The sequence below is a fragment of the Ptychodera flava genome, chromosome 18 (assembly GCF_041260155.1).
Source record: "Ptychodera flava strain L36383 chromosome 18, AS_Pfla_20210202, whole genome shotgun sequence".
Taxonomy (NCBI): Eukaryota; Metazoa; Hemichordata; class Enteropneusta; family Ptychoderidae; genus Ptychodera; species Ptychodera flava.
The window spans coordinates 34,765,742-34,781,263 of NC_091945.1; the positions used below are offsets into that span (position 1 = coordinate 34,765,742).

At 37.3% G+C, this 15,522-nt stretch overlaps 1 protein-coding gene across 2 annotated transcripts in view; it reads right to left on the reverse strand.

The window, feature by feature from the left end:
• Positions 1 to 15,522, reverse strand: part of LOC139117470 (atrial natriuretic peptide receptor 1-like) — a 65,210-nt gene that overhangs the window by 1,624 nt on the left and 48,064 nt on the right. The window contains exons 7-19 of one of the 2 annotated variants that reach the window (XM_070680597.1): positions 13,039 to 13,171; positions 12,461 to 12,535; positions 12,062 to 12,139; positions 11,013 to 11,117; positions 8,319 to 8,390; positions 6,471 to 6,633; positions 6,077 to 6,226; positions 5,253 to 5,421; positions 4,459 to 4,611; positions 2,985 to 3,108; positions 2,249 to 2,317; positions 1,008 to 1,182; positions 521 to 619 (exon numbers count right to left, since the gene is read on the reverse strand). In XM_070680597.1, the coding sequence (XP_070536698.1) occupies positions 521 to 619; positions 1,008 to 1,182; positions 2,249 to 2,317; positions 2,985 to 3,108; positions 4,459 to 4,611; positions 5,253 to 5,421; positions 6,077 to 6,226; positions 6,471 to 6,633; positions 8,319 to 8,390; positions 11,013 to 11,117; positions 12,062 to 12,139; positions 12,461 to 12,535; positions 13,039 to 13,140 (1,534 nt within the window). In that variant the 5' untranslated portion in view covers positions 13,141 to 13,171. Of the gene's footprint in view, positions 1 to 520; positions 620 to 1,007; positions 1,183 to 2,248; positions 2,318 to 2,984; positions 3,109 to 4,458; positions 4,615 to 5,252; positions 5,422 to 6,076; positions 6,227 to 6,470; positions 6,634 to 8,318; positions 8,391 to 11,012; positions 11,118 to 12,061; positions 12,140 to 12,460; positions 12,536 to 13,038; positions 13,172 to 15,522 lie in introns of both variants that reach the window. The other variant, XM_070680596.1, reaches the window with a different exon arrangement.

Here is a 15,522-nt window from a genome sequence, read left to right on the forward strand (position 1 = left end):
CAGACAACAGTACAAAAACATGATGCTGACTGACTGAAAAGAGGATGTTGAACCATGGATGAGTGTATGTATTTCCCCTAAACTATCGGGACCAGGACGTTCTAGCATTTCCCGAGTTTAAAATATTTTCAAGGCCGACTTTTATCCGACTTAAATTTGTCGAAATCCACAGATAATGTGCAAAACATACATATCAAATAATGTCATTCAAATTTTACAAATATAAACTGCAAATTACCCTAAGAAAAGGAGTAAACAACATGAAAGTGCAATAGAAAGGTACACTAGCCCGTTGTATCATAGACCCTCTCGAGGGTCTATGGTTATATACGCAACAAAACTTTTACGTACTCAACTTCTATCCAAGATGTCGTTATCTATTACACTAGATTTGTATTACCGTCAATGTCAACCGTTGAAGTCAAATAAGCAGCTTGTCAAAAACGTTGCTATAACCGTATTCGTCATGGCTACTCTTCAATTAAAATGGTTTTAAGGCTTAAAGGCTTAGGTAACTTACGTTCCCCATTCGACTCCATTCTTGATGCTGTATTGACAGTATCGCCAAATAGACAATATCGGGGCATTTTGAGACCAACCACGCCCGCTACACAAGATCCTGCGGTAAAAAGATCGATAAGTTATCCATTATATTTCGAAAGCGAGCGTTTTCATACGAGTCCACGCAGTGGAATGAGCTTAAATTACAAAGTCGTTAACCTCGCCGTTGCGGGCGTTCTTCATTCAGCTTTCAGAAAGATGATCAAGACTGCCCAAAGCCGTGACACTCTGATGGCAGTCAATCTGCTGCCATCAAGGTTGTAATGGTTCAATGTACATCAAACCTTTAGTTCAATGTATTTTGTTTGATGTTTAATATATAAACTCAATTCTATGACTAAACATCTAAACTGCTAAAAATCAAAAATACTTCACGATACATTTCAACTATACTTCCTTAAGTTAAATAGGTCAATGGTCATCACTCTAACATTCAGTGCACTTACCAGAGTGAATCCCGATTCTTAATTTTAGCCTGTGTTCCGGTTTGTGCCGGACTTTAAATGTCGCAACGGCCTTGAGCAATGCTAGAGACATTCTGGAGATTTCACGCGCATGTGTATTACCATTCCTAATCGGAAGACCTGATACCACCATGTAGGCATCCCCAATCGTTTCAACCTGCAAGAAATATTTCAATACGATTAGCTAAATGCAAGCCGGGTATAATTAAGTGATGAATGTGGAACGTGATGATGCAGTTGTAATCGGCAGACTATGCCTAAGGAAGAGATTTCCAAACGCCCATAATCTTACAAGTCTTTTCAGATCTTCACAGAGCTTGTTTATATCCTTTTCGAAACTTGCAAAGGAAACTGGGTTACAGCATCTTGCTTTTGGGGGGATATATAGAATATTTAATGTTGTCACCCAATTACCAAAGAGAATTATGTTATTTTTGGATTTCAAATAATAGTAAGTTGAGGATAATTTGCTTCTTTAATCTTAACATTTGCAAGGTAACGTAGGAGTTTTCGTGTTTATGACAATGTCTTTTGGCAAAGGCTGAACAAAAATCAAATCATTTAGTTTGGCTATATATGTGTGTAATAATGCAGCTACAAGCTGTGATTGTGACAAAGAAGGCAAATTATGTGTAAGCTTATTTAGCTGAATGTCACATGTTAGTGTGAATTACAGAGGTGTAACAGACGTTTCTGCTTTGATTCTTGAATTGACATTCATATTACAATGTCCTGGAAACAATAAAGTAAATATAAACCTTGCGTGTGTGAAATTGTCTCTGTGTGTATTTGAACAGCTTACCTGACAATAATTTTGAGTACAAACAAAGACTTTAACTACTCTGGTCTCACGTAGGCGAGTCACGGTCACTTACTGTACACACATTTTGTTTTTACACTAATATTGACTGATTGAAGGGTTAAAACCCCACAATGCCTTACTTGAGTGGTATCAGTATGAATGTCATCAGATCTAGACAACAAGACCTGGATAGCTTAATGCAGCTAACATGTTACTTGATGTGACATAGAAAGCCAATCTCTGTTAATATTTTACTTATCATCGGCCTATGCCGTGAATGTTTAAAAAAATGCACAGAACATATGTTTTCGGTGACTGGTTGATTGTTTGATACATTATGATTTGTTTTACTTGTAATCAAAATCTATATATTAGGGTAACAATGAACGCTGAATTTACCGTTTCTGCAATGATAACTTACCTTGTATACATCAAAATTATTGACAAGTGCATCAAAACAGGTATACAGATCGTTCAGCATGTCTACAACCTGAAAATACAAAATACATGACATTGTCTTAAATGACTGTGTCTATGGATATAGTGATGACTTATTCGAGGCAGACTAAAATGCAGTAAAACGTTACATTGCGTCATTTTATGGAATCACACAATTTCAATCTTTCTTTTTTTTACTTAACTCAGAGCCATAGGAAGAAACCAGTATCTACAAATGTCATTCATTCAAAATAATGCCATCTCTTCCTTAAAGGTAGTATTCGCTCGAAAGTGAAAGACTTAAACTTTTGCTCAAACTTTCCTAAATGAAACTTTCAACCATTCTCTTATCGAGCAACAATAAAAACCGGGGTCATCGTGCAAACTTTGGAATGTTAACTAGCAAAACAAATTACCAAACATTTAGCGATATCTGAAATTCAAAATGGCCGCCATCCCTGTGTTAACTCTATTGGGGAAATTAAATTTCGCATATTCGAAAAACTAAGACGGTGAAAGTTTTTCTCCGAGAGCTTTAAAATGAGCCCCCAAAAGTGGTAGATCAGAAAAGAATAAATTTGAGAGTCCGAATATATGCCTCTGAGGTGGTTTCTACCTTAATGTAGCTAACATGTCAACAATGTGCAGAATGAACTCCACGTCCGGCCGAAGGAAACTAAGGGCATCATGGGATGTATCATGAGAAGATTTGGTAGTACCTGTAATGGTGTGCTTCCAGCGCTGAGGGCGGTAAAGCCGACGATGTCACTAAAATAGATCGTCACTGAGTCAAAGCTTTCTGGTTCTACGTTCTCGCCGCGTATAAGCTGTTTGGCTACAGAGCTATGATTGTAAGGAGAGACAATCAATATGGTGAATCAGGAGATAGCAAACTTTGTATTCCTGTGTAAAAGCGGCGTCAAACAGTAACACTAGTGACGAGTTTGCTGATGTGGAACCCCTGGAGGATTGTTTTTGCGGCTCTCATAAAACGTCCCTATGTTTGCTTCTCCAGCTTTGTAAGGGCATTTATAAAAATTTGCCAAACACACCCATCCGATCTTAGCGGTCATGCGTTTACAAGATTGCGACGTGTTGAAAGTGACGGATCTAAATGAGATCGACCATCTTCAACGACATCTACCAAATCACTTTACAGTAAGCTAACGTGGTCCTCCTTCAGTAAGGCGTATTCAGGTTTCTTTTCTGAATCCGAAAAAGCGACAGCCAATTATTATAGAAAAAATGCACATTTGCCAGACTTAAGGACATTACCAAGGCAAGGGACAGGACACAGTTCTGGCTGAATATAAAAGTATTCAATTATATAATTGTACTTTTTGATAATTTTCCTGAGTGACGTAAAGCCGACAGTTTCTAATAAATAAAACATTTTGGTCAAGAAAACTATCTCATTCATTGAACAATGCAGTCTTGTTAATTTTGATCCAGCCTGATTTCTGGATCTGAAGTAAGAATACAATTAAACTGTATTTGCTCTGCCGAGGGTAATGGTGTACTTTCGGTACTGAGTAGCTTGTGGTACGTTTTGTCAGCTTTCCAGCTTCAAGGCATGAAATAAGTTGATTTATGAATGTCAAACACATGAATGTGAAATTACCACAGACCAGTTACAAATATATTCCTCACAATGAATAGACTACCCCTTTGATTCTTTTTGATATTATGTTGGAAAGAAAACAAGGTGAAGCAATCTTAAAGTGAAAATGGTACAAAACATTCATGTGGCTACTCCTAGACTACAGCGCGAAACATTTTTAGATTTTATTTCGATAAATCTTATCATGGATATTTTGTGTTCTCTTTTCCTCTTGCAAGGACGGCAAATTCGTGAATTCCAGTGTTTTCCTGTCACATATCAAAGATATCATGACCAAGGCATGAGAAATCGTTAGAATCCTTTCAAATGAGTAGTTTGCGTGCGACAGTGATTTCCTTTAATTTTCATCGCCTTGCGCTGCCATACATGTGAATAATTTCACCGGTATGACAGATCAGTCTGATATTAGTGCATGCAGCTGTCAAATACGCCAATCATCTTTTATTATATCCTGGATCCAATTCAAATAAATTAGTAGTATGCGATTCAGGTTATAAATTGTAGTGGCATTGACAAATTGTTGCTATGAGAATACAGGACAGAAATTTCTCACGCCATGGTTGAGGACTTACTGTGGTAATATACTGTGTAACAACTGTTCAGATTTCCTCTTTTCCTCAAGCAGCGCCTCGGTCCTCTGTTCCACCAGACTTTCTAAGTTGTTTGCGTATTGTTCCATTCTGTGCAAAAGATTGTCCATAATGCTGTCCCCATGAGAGTAATTTCTGCTTGAAGAGAAGACGGTAAAGAGCTAGAAATGTATTAAGAATACTCACATCGGGTTTAAATAGCTCAACGGCATTCTCAGAAACTACGTTAAATGCATGCGTCAGCTCGTCTTTTTGGTTTCGTGAGTCTGATACAATGAAAAGTTTCTGTAGTTTTCAATTTGACTGATGTAATCATAAACATATTCATGAATTTACTTACAATGGTTTAGTCATGTTTGTCATGGTAACTTTATTGTTTCATAACAACTTTGAATTGAAACGCACGTGTTCTCTGTATCTCGTCCAGTTTGTGGCGAACAATCTTTTCAGAGCAACTTCTACTATCTATATGATTCTAAAACGAGTCTGCAGCCATTAGACTTTGACTCACTAGTATAAGACATTATAGCTAAAGAATTAATTGGAGGGGGAAGTGGATTTCAAGGTAATTCGAAAGAATTTCAAGATAAAAACAGCACCCTATGACGCATTGAAAGTGCTTAACACCGTTTACTACACATACCTTTACTTGATATAAGATATGACGACAGTTAGTCGTTTGTGGTTTTGTCAGACAATACGAAATCAGAATATTGATACTTCTGAAAGATGACGCAATCTGGCGAAAAGAAAATCAAAGAAAATCAGAGACTTACCTATTCAACTTTCTAACGGCTAACTTAAGTCCGTCAACGTTAGGACGATCATGGCGGTTTTCTTCCAAGCAATGCTTAATGAGGCTTTGCACTTCATCCGGACAGGAATCTGAGTCTATCTCTGGTCTGAACGGAGGATTACTGCCGCGGATGATCTTGTCAATAATTTCTGCGAAGCGGAATTATATAGAGAAAAGTAAACCACGCCTCACGTGGTTATCGAAATACCACCGTGCTCAATTTGGTCTCAGAATGTCGTTAATCTGCAATGCTTAAGAGTCATGCCAACAATATCAAAAATTACCATATCGTCTACGTATTTAATCAATATATGCTACTATAATATATATATATATATATATATATATATATATATATATATATATATATATATATATATATATATATATATATATATATATATATATATTAATCTATATATATATATATATATATATATATATATATATATATATTTGTCCTTGAAGTAATTAACACTTTGATTTCCCAGAAGACATTCATTTTCCTTTGGTCGCCTCCCAGGAAGAGAGGCGATCAACAAAGAATGATCAGGAGTAGATACTATCTTCATCTGATTTAATTAGATTGTATATTAATCATTGTGTATTACGTTGTTAACCATGCAAGCAAGTGGATTGCAAAGTATTTATTGATCGCCATACACCGTGTTCATGATGTGTAATATACTGAACACAGTAAAGCATATCAAACATACCATCTTCACTGTCTAAATAAGTCCTCTTGCAAAATGTAACATATTGCACAGCAAAAATCTTGGATACCTCAAAGTCATTAGCGTTTACCTTTGATATTCATATCTGCCGTTTCAACCTCGAAGGGGGTATTCCTCGTCGCTATTTCGTAAGCGACGATCCCGAAGCTGTAAATATCGCCCTCTTGCGACCCGTGCAAAGAATCGTTGCGAAGAATTTCAGGCGCTTTCCAAAGCTTTTCTGGGGAAAGAGACATTGAATCAGAGGTAGTTATCACTACTGCTGTTAACGTATTATATTGAACAATATCTGTAATATCAGAAATTGTGCTTTCAAATTAACTTGCAAATTTGACCACAATAAGGAAAGTTAAATGTAGAGAGATGTGTTAATTGGACGATTTACAAGTCTTTGTTGAGTTCAAGGACCTAATTTTCTCTAAAGAGGTCAATGATGATATGAAGTAAATAGATATACCACTAACTTGATAATTGACTGAATACGCCGCTACTTCCATTGCAATTCTCTGAGAATTTGTCGAGACCGAAGTCGGTCAACTTCAGCACAAAGCGGCTGTCGACTACACAATTAGATGATGTCAGGTTTCCATGGTACTTAAAGATACCGTGGTGAAGGAAGTGCAGGCCCTGCAAGATTTGCAAAAAATGAGTATTAATAGAGGGAAAGGCAGAGAATTAGTTGATTGATGATAATTTTAGTGATGTACTTAAATTGCACTGCAAGGTAATACAGAAAAGTGCAGGGTTCCGTCACGTCTGATTGACGACGGTAGAAGTGCAGTGTAGCCTTGACCTGATAGTAACAGATTGATAGGGAATCTGACCGCTTTCTCAAGATTGTGGCTATTCATCGTGAACAAAACCAGAACTCCTTGAAGTCATTATCTTAATTTCAAAATTGTGAAATTAAAGCTTATTGAAATTTTCATGCGGCACATTGAAATGGTGATTGAGGGCTTTCAAATGATAGAAATAGAGAAAGCCAAGGATGTTAAAAATTGCATTTTGAATCTAAAGAAACCGAATCAACCAGGTATGTAGCTGTCAGTGAAAAGCACGGTGAATGACCTTATATGGCGACGAATAGCAGAGTAACAATGCACCTCGGTACTTGTAACTTTTATCATTAGGTAGGGGAAGGAAAGTCGAGAGACCGCTCGCCCTATTGATGAAAAATCTAAAATGTTACTGCTGGATTTTGAACGCAGATTCGGTTGGTATGCCATGGATACGATTTAAATTAAAATGTAATAATTATTTGCCTCCCCATAATTATTTGAGACCAATGGCCAGTATCACGGGACCATTGGCCAAAACGTTAGATCAATTTTCATATGCTTGTCAAGCGAACAAAGCAGAGTGAAATTAGTTTTAATTTTCCTATCAGATGATATTACATTTCATAGTTTGGGTGAGATTAATCCATCAAGACACTGACACGTTAAATTATCAAACCAAATTTTAATGAAGTCAGAATAGAAAAGAAAGAGGGCACCATAAACAGGTATCGGATTCAATGACGAATACCTTAATTGCAGTGTTAGTTTCATTATGAGTTTTTTCAGATCTTTCAACGTCAAAGTGAAGGTCTAAATCCGATTTCCGTGGTTCAATGGTGCACTCAAATTTGTCTGTGCCTTTAGGATAGAGTTTGAGAACGCAGGTCGTACTCAAACTATTTATTCTCTAACGATATTTCACTACAGTAAGTCTCCTTTCAACCTGATCTAAATTTAAGTGTTTACCGTTCGTGTCAAAGTCAACAGTTAGGAGTTTATGATCTTCAGATAGTGAAGGCCATGTTGACTTTGATGTCAGGTCATTGTTTTATGCTATAGTCTTCTAATAACAATAATATTGCATTGCTGCCTTAATTGCCTGTATGAACTTAAATTGAAAAGGCAAACGCTTTACATGGCCTTCACAATTTTACGGTAAAAGCAAAATTCATTTCCGAATTCGTTGTGGACTTTTAGTTTGTGTATAAGTTTGCAGACATTTAAATCGAGAGACTTCGATTCCACTATGTCTAAATCATACTATAAGTAAAGAGGGTAGTACACTTATCAAAAAGATGAAAAAGCTGACTTTTGCGAATACGAGGATGAATACATGCATTTTCATCATCATTTCCAAATAGCTCTGAGGGACGTGCAGAATAGCTCAGAAAATCGAAAACTTGTACATTTTTTCCCTTAAAAGTTTCCATCATTAGCAATGCTTCTTTGACAAGTATTGATTAGCAACCAGAGGGTAACGTGGAAAGTTCAGTGTTGGCCGATTCCTAAATCTTTCATGATGGTTGAACTTACCTTAACTATGTCGTTCATTAACGAGTACCGAAACATCCAATCAAGCTGAAGAGAATCATTCTGAAGTACATCCTGGCGGCAAAATGATAAGACTCGTAGATTTATCATTGTACATTCAAGTTCAGCTTTGGGTGAAGAAACAAACTTAAAGCGACGATTGGATACGGAAAACGTTAAGTAATCCGTGAAATGGTTTCAATCTGAAATATTTATGCTGAGATTCATATAAAGACTACAAGTCATGTCGTTTCGATATAAATTAGCCAAGTACCATCAGTTCGTCGGAGAGTGCTAGGGTACAGCTAAGATCAAATTATACTGAAAAGTAAGCATATTCTAGAAGAGTAAGCCTTGGGAATTTTGGAAAGACACGGTATCTTGTCCCTGAACGCAAAACAAGTCTTAGGATTCGTATTTTGTTTAGTGCAAGTACGCTACGGGCCCAATTGTTAGTAGATTTTAACCGATAGCTTATTCCTCCCTGGATAATTGAACAGAAAGGAACAAACATGGCAGTGTTATCATCTTGGGGTTTATCTATACGTAAAGCAAAATATTAACGCGTTTTCTCAGCGATAACAAGCAGAAGGATATTCGATAAACATAATATTTGTGTACAATATGTTAGATGGTTCTTGTAATGGCAATATTCATTCAAATCTAATTGGTCAATAATTGGTAAATAATACCGATATCATAACGACCGTTTGAACATTAAGGTAATAGTGTTCTCTTTATTTTGATAGGGAAGTCTACATTTATCGACCCAGCCTAAGATGATGTAAAGCCAGGCAAAAATGAAGAGATTTTGTGTCCGGTGACAATTTATGAACTTCACTTGAAAGTTTAAGCTTTAGAACGGATCAACTTAATTTGTAAACTGTTACACTCATATACACGATCCACAACCTGAAGAGAAACTCTACAAATGTGTGGGTACGCATTAGGCATGGTTTCACTGATAACGATATGCATACGAAGACACAGCCTTAATGCATATTGTCCTGAGAGACGTCATGCCCGTAGCTTGCATACCGTTCACATGGGAACTTTCCTAATTGCAGTCGGCAATCAAATGAGCATTGTGTACAATCGTTCGGAGCTAGAGTAGTTTTTAAAAATCCAGTGTTCTGAGGTCGGTCAATGAACATTCCTTATAGAATGACATAAATTGACTTGTGATTGTAATTGCAATCTTCAGTTTGCTAAGGTGCCTCGTTTTCATTCCAGGGAGGCGACGTAAAATAATTGGTGCCGGTGAAGTTCAAACAGAATAGGCTGATTGATCTTGTCCTTTCCTCGGAATCGGCGTATATCCTTAGTGGGCATGTTTGAACGGGCTCTTTGTAATATTATCAGTCTCTGTGAACGACAATATTATATCGACATGACACATGTCTTTACCGTATCTCTGATATAAGATTCTTCCTACGGGCATGCCGGTACTTCGGAGGTTCTTATGATATCTGACATTTTGCGTCATACTTGTCAAAGTCTCTGTCAATAATTGAAGAGTCAAATTACCCCGGCTTTTGAATAAAAAATGATCTGTCCACTTCTTCAAATTGTTGTTCTTATCATACTGATCATCACAAAGCTCTTCCAACAGAACCTCCACTGTGTGTAAGATACAACTTACAAAAGCATCATCCTTAAAGGCCAGGGTCCTGATCCCAGGGATCAGGTTTGTTTTAGTCTATAAGAGGATTATGGAGTGTCAAAGCCTTTTGTTTTCCATTGAAATTGTAATCTGATAAGTAGATTTCCCTGCGACGCGATCTGACGCCGGCACAGGCCTTTAAGCTTGTTGAAGTTGCCAATACTATATCTTTCATTCGTCTACGACTTTTAGTATATCACGTACATGAAGTCAAGTCCATCCACCAGAGATTTATCATCTTTTTAGAGTTGATTGTTGGTATAATAATTCTCAGTGACTAGCATAATCCTATTAATGTTTAATTTTTGTTTCCCTATTTCCAATTAAAGACACACCTGCTTTGTCATCACCTGTAGTAATGTCACTTTAACAAAATTACCGGGGCGTGAGAAAAACATAGACTGTCTCGCGAATAAGCTTCGACTGTTTGCTGTAAGTTACAACTGCAGATATTGCAATTGCTTTCAATTCAAGCATGCATTATATGCAAATATCTGGATCAAGGACACGTTTGCAATCAATGACACCATGTTTTACATTAAACAAAGAATTAAACAAAGTTGTTACAATGGGGAACAGCTGCTTTTGTAACCAACTGTCTCTATTATATCGAATTGTTAAATGATGTTGTATTAAGCTTACATAGACCAGGGCTTGTTTACATGTGGTGAATTATGTATTATATTATACCAGTATTATATTGATGGCGCAAATACTGCGATCGACTTGAAAAAACTTTGCTATTTCGCAATAGAACACCGTTGGAACAGGCACAAGCTCTCAGCGAGAAAAAATCCCTTGCTCTTTGACGTTTCAGCCAGAATTTCAATTTAATTTCATGATATAATGGCAATAAGCCACCTCGGCAACGGGTACACCACTCAATTTTGACCAGTTCACTCATTTATATGCACTTGCTATCGCTCAAGCACATGTCGTGAACAGGTCTCGTGGTATATGCCGTCGCTTAGCGTGGTCTATTGCTTAAGTACAAACTTTCACTCATCCTCACACAATGGAGAATAGCCACTTACCTGCAGGCCTCCTTTCGGGCAATATTCCGTAATTATCGCCACGTTCGGTGAGTCTACGCATGCCCCGATAAACCGCACTACATGGTTGTGTTCAGCGTCCTTTCTCTGAATATCGGATTATATAAGACAGGGAAAGGAAATTCATTCATTTTATCTGTTACAATGTTAGGGTTGAACTTTGTAAATAAAAATCTATTTCCTCTTACTTGTGAAGGTATGAAGGGTGACGTGTGGTCTGAATTGTTGTTCAGTAGATGTCCTAAACGTTTCGATTGAGCGTGTGTTGCAACTGTGTTAAGGATTTGTCGATTGAATAACCTAAATCTGCGTACAGCGAAAGCGCTTTCTGTTGTTTGTCAGCTTGTCACCAGCCTACCTCGGGTTCGCCGGTGTGACATCATTTGCTATTTATATTTGTGAACAAATCAATATCGTGACAGTAGGAGACAAGTCCCTGCAACCGTCATTCCTGCTGCTAAAGTCACCATTTACGGTGTGTGTTCATGTCACAGCTTTTCAACTGAAAGTCGATACGCACTGCGAACCTGTTAGTCTAAGAGATTTGTCGATCACTGCATAAAGTACAACTCGCCAATATGCTGCCATCAGCAAATGCTCACCCCAAAGACCTGTTGTCTCAACTTTCGCAATACATCTAATGCCGAAGGACTGTATGTTACCTACACAGTCTTAGAGTCACTAGTATTTGATTCGATTCATGGATATCACGCGCCTTTTCAAGTTGTTACGCCCGTTTTCATTTAGTATTTGTTGAGGTTTAAAACTACTCGTTTTTCAAAGTATGATCAATGTATTTCTGAGCCCAGTAAGCTATCTCTATTTGTTTCTCTATTTCTTACCATTAAATTTTTAATGCAGACTATCAAACCCCTGGATTGGGTTTTGGCATATAAGAATCAAAATTCCACTTTCGATAATTAAAGACACTATTATTATTTTTTTTAACCGTCCTTAGCTTTTCAAGAAACACAAGGACTGTGTGGAGTTTTAAACCTCTAGCTGGAATGAATGGGCGAATTCATACTCACTCGTTTTAATTCTAATAGGATATCCCTGTTTAATTCAATCTTCCCTTTGTTCATCTTTTTCACAGCGACCACATTACCCTGTAACGTAATAACAAACATCATAGGCGCCGAGACTTTTCTTTCAATACCCTAGGGACTCCTTTTCGACGCCCTAGGGATTCCAATAATCTAACCCTTGGCTATACCTATTGACATTTTCCATTTGCCGAATCCATAACCAAATATGGCACAGCCGTCAAATGTTTATGTCACGCATTTTATAAGAGGTTTGGTATTTGTCAACCGTCACTCTATGCTGTAATGGAAAATACACGACCTTAGCACTTAATTGAACAAACACAATATTAGGGACTGTGTGCACGTGTATAGGAACTATACATTATGTTATACGTCGAATACCTTGTAGTGAGCAACATTTGCGAATATTTGCTGATCAGCACCGGATGACCATTCCGGATTTTCTCCATCCATTTTCTGTAAATATTGAAATAGAACATGAAATGCTTTCATTCGTCCAAGCATATATTCATCGACTGAAAGTAGTAAGTCTAGGTAATCTACCAAATAGGATGTCTTTCATATTCACTCAACTTAATTTCTGTAAATCTCGTTTTAAAATGCACAAGGTTAATAATATAAGTCAAGAGACATAACTTATTCATTTGTCATTTGAAGAATAAGACATGAATGCATTATTAAGCTTATACAATAATTATGCTGTAGAGCATTTGTAGATTGCTAGATGAATGTAACTGACATTATTCTTTTGTACATGAAGTAATTAATGTTTACACAGACACACATGCACACAAAGAGACACAGAGAAACAGACAGACAGACACAGACACACACAGACACACACACCCATACATACATATATATATATATATATATATATATATATATATATATATATATATATATATATATATATATATATATATATAAAATAAGAAAAGGAATGAGTGAATACCCACATCCAACTGGTGTAGCGATCTATTCATTGCGTTGATTGATAAGTAGCGACTCTTATTGATGGCGCTGAATGTAATATCCTCCCATTTTATCTTCCATCTCATATTAACCAACTCACTCTCCAACTTTTGTTTTCTAAAATAGAAAAATACACACGAGGTAAAGAGACCACAGATTTCAACCTAGATCCGTATTATTAGTTTGAACGGATGTCATGACGCCCTAAGTTAAAGGTCAGATTTCAATCATTGAAGAGGGCTGTAATGTGGTACTTTGCTTTTGGATATAAAATTGGTGGGCGTAAAGTTGGACTTCGTTTTATCTTTCTGCTATATTGTTTGATGACCGGGTCACATTTTTGTCCGTTAATTCAAGAACGCCACTGAAAGACGATGCGAAATCATTATGACTCGACCACAACACTTTCCCGTCACGTGACTCGGTGTACCTATCGTATGCTAGAAATATCATTGTAAATATGAAATCTTGGTAAGTAACCAAACAGACAAGAAATAAAACTTGCAAATACAACCTGAAACGATCGGCAGACTTTGGCCGCCATGTAAAAGGCCTCAAACGTCATAAAGACTTCAAACACTCAAACCTTATAAGTTCAAAATTGAGCATTATTAGCCGTATCATTGCATGAAAACGTACAGAGTAAGTTATGACTGCCCCGTGGAGATGTCAACAAAAGATGCGAAACGTTTGATAATCTCCTTAAAAAAGCCATGAGGTAAAACTTATGATTTAAAACTTGTGTGATTTGTGTCCATGATGAGAATACATAGTACATATAGAAGAAATTCGAACCTTTTAATCAGAAACCGGAGACCATTTGGGGCTTGATATTGCATGGGCATCGACAAAGCACACAAAGTAGTGTAGACATTGCGGAACTACAATTAGGTCGCACTTTCATTCTTTCGACAACACATATAACTGCACCAACTACGGTTGTAAGCTGTCAACAGAGTTTGAAGACTAGGCAGTTCAACCTGCTTCGCAAACTAGAATAATCTCATAAAAAGTTATATTTTAAAATCGTGCTTGCAGTCACATCTAGCTAAGGTCATCGTTCATTTGCGAAACTCAATCTTAGAGAATAAAATATGAATTCCACCCGGATTTGATTGCAGTCACTGTGTTAGATTACCTAAGGCACCCCTTCATTTGGTATAGCTTGTTCTGATTTTAGAGATCTGAATATTTAATCAAAAAACGACTACAACAGTTGTTCGGTATATTTAGGTTGTAGCGACTCCTGTCCTCTTCGTTAAAATTTGACGAACTGCGTGATTATAGCCCCTGACGGTGCTTTAAGTCCAAACGTCTGAACGTAATTGTCCCATCATATTTAAACATGACCGATGGCGAATGAGTTGAAGCGGTAAGTGTGCTTGAAGAAACCTAAGCGAGAAAGCGGTGTGAAGCAGCAATGAGCCAGCCTTCAAGATTTTGTATCTATGGTAGACCGGGTGACGGCCTAAACTCCTTCTGAGCGAGTTTCAAACAATGGTTAACGGAGAAACTACCTCGTGACAATAAAGAGACATTTGTTACAAACGTTCAACCTGCTTCAACATTTTATAGCAGCAACTGCACAAGTCTTTATTCTTCCTAAGTTACTGACTAAATGAGGAACTCCATTAAATATATATGTTGTTGCTCACCATCATGATTTGGTGACAGTTTGGTATCCAAAGGAGTTTTTTTCATTAATATTGATGATATACCATACGTCTTTGATATTGTCAGTGCGTTATCTATAAATTTAATGAAGGTGCCTTCTTAAAGGCTGATACGAACAACATTTGGCTCACTTAAGTAAATCAACGATTGTTATCATTCTTGGAGTCGTTGCTATTTATTTGACAACATTCAAACTGTACCATGAATCCAGAATCTGTGAAACTTGCAACATCTAAGTCGGTTACTGTGACCAGCTCTTTTGGGTTGGAAGCAGTGGCCGACTGGTTTTGTGTGAGGCCTAGTAGCTAGGCGATGTTGCCGTGAGTGTGTGGGGGTTCGAATCCCGTTTGGGTTATAGTGTAATTTATATTGCTTTGCACCACTGACGTATACAACACTATCATAGTAGAGAAGTTTAAGGCACATGAAAATTAAATGTTTGGTCTAAATGTTATGCTTTAAGATCGAGTGGAAATGTTCGAAAACGCTTCAGAGATCGGTTGGAAGTTGCAGGGGTGTCAGTGATGAAGGAACAGATTGAAGAGTCTGACGTGTAACACAGTTTCCAGTAATTACTGTAATTTGGGTCTGATACACAGAGGCATGAAATGAAATCAATCCTTACATAAACCATGTTCACGATTTTCGACAGCAGTTTACTCTCGGGTGATGTGAAGTAGCGCCACGGTGCCACGCGTACGGTGAATGGGTTCAGGTAAAGTGCCATGCAGAGCGTAAGAGATCTGACAACCCATGTTGAAATGGGAGCACGGTGACACTTTCCGTTGAAAGCT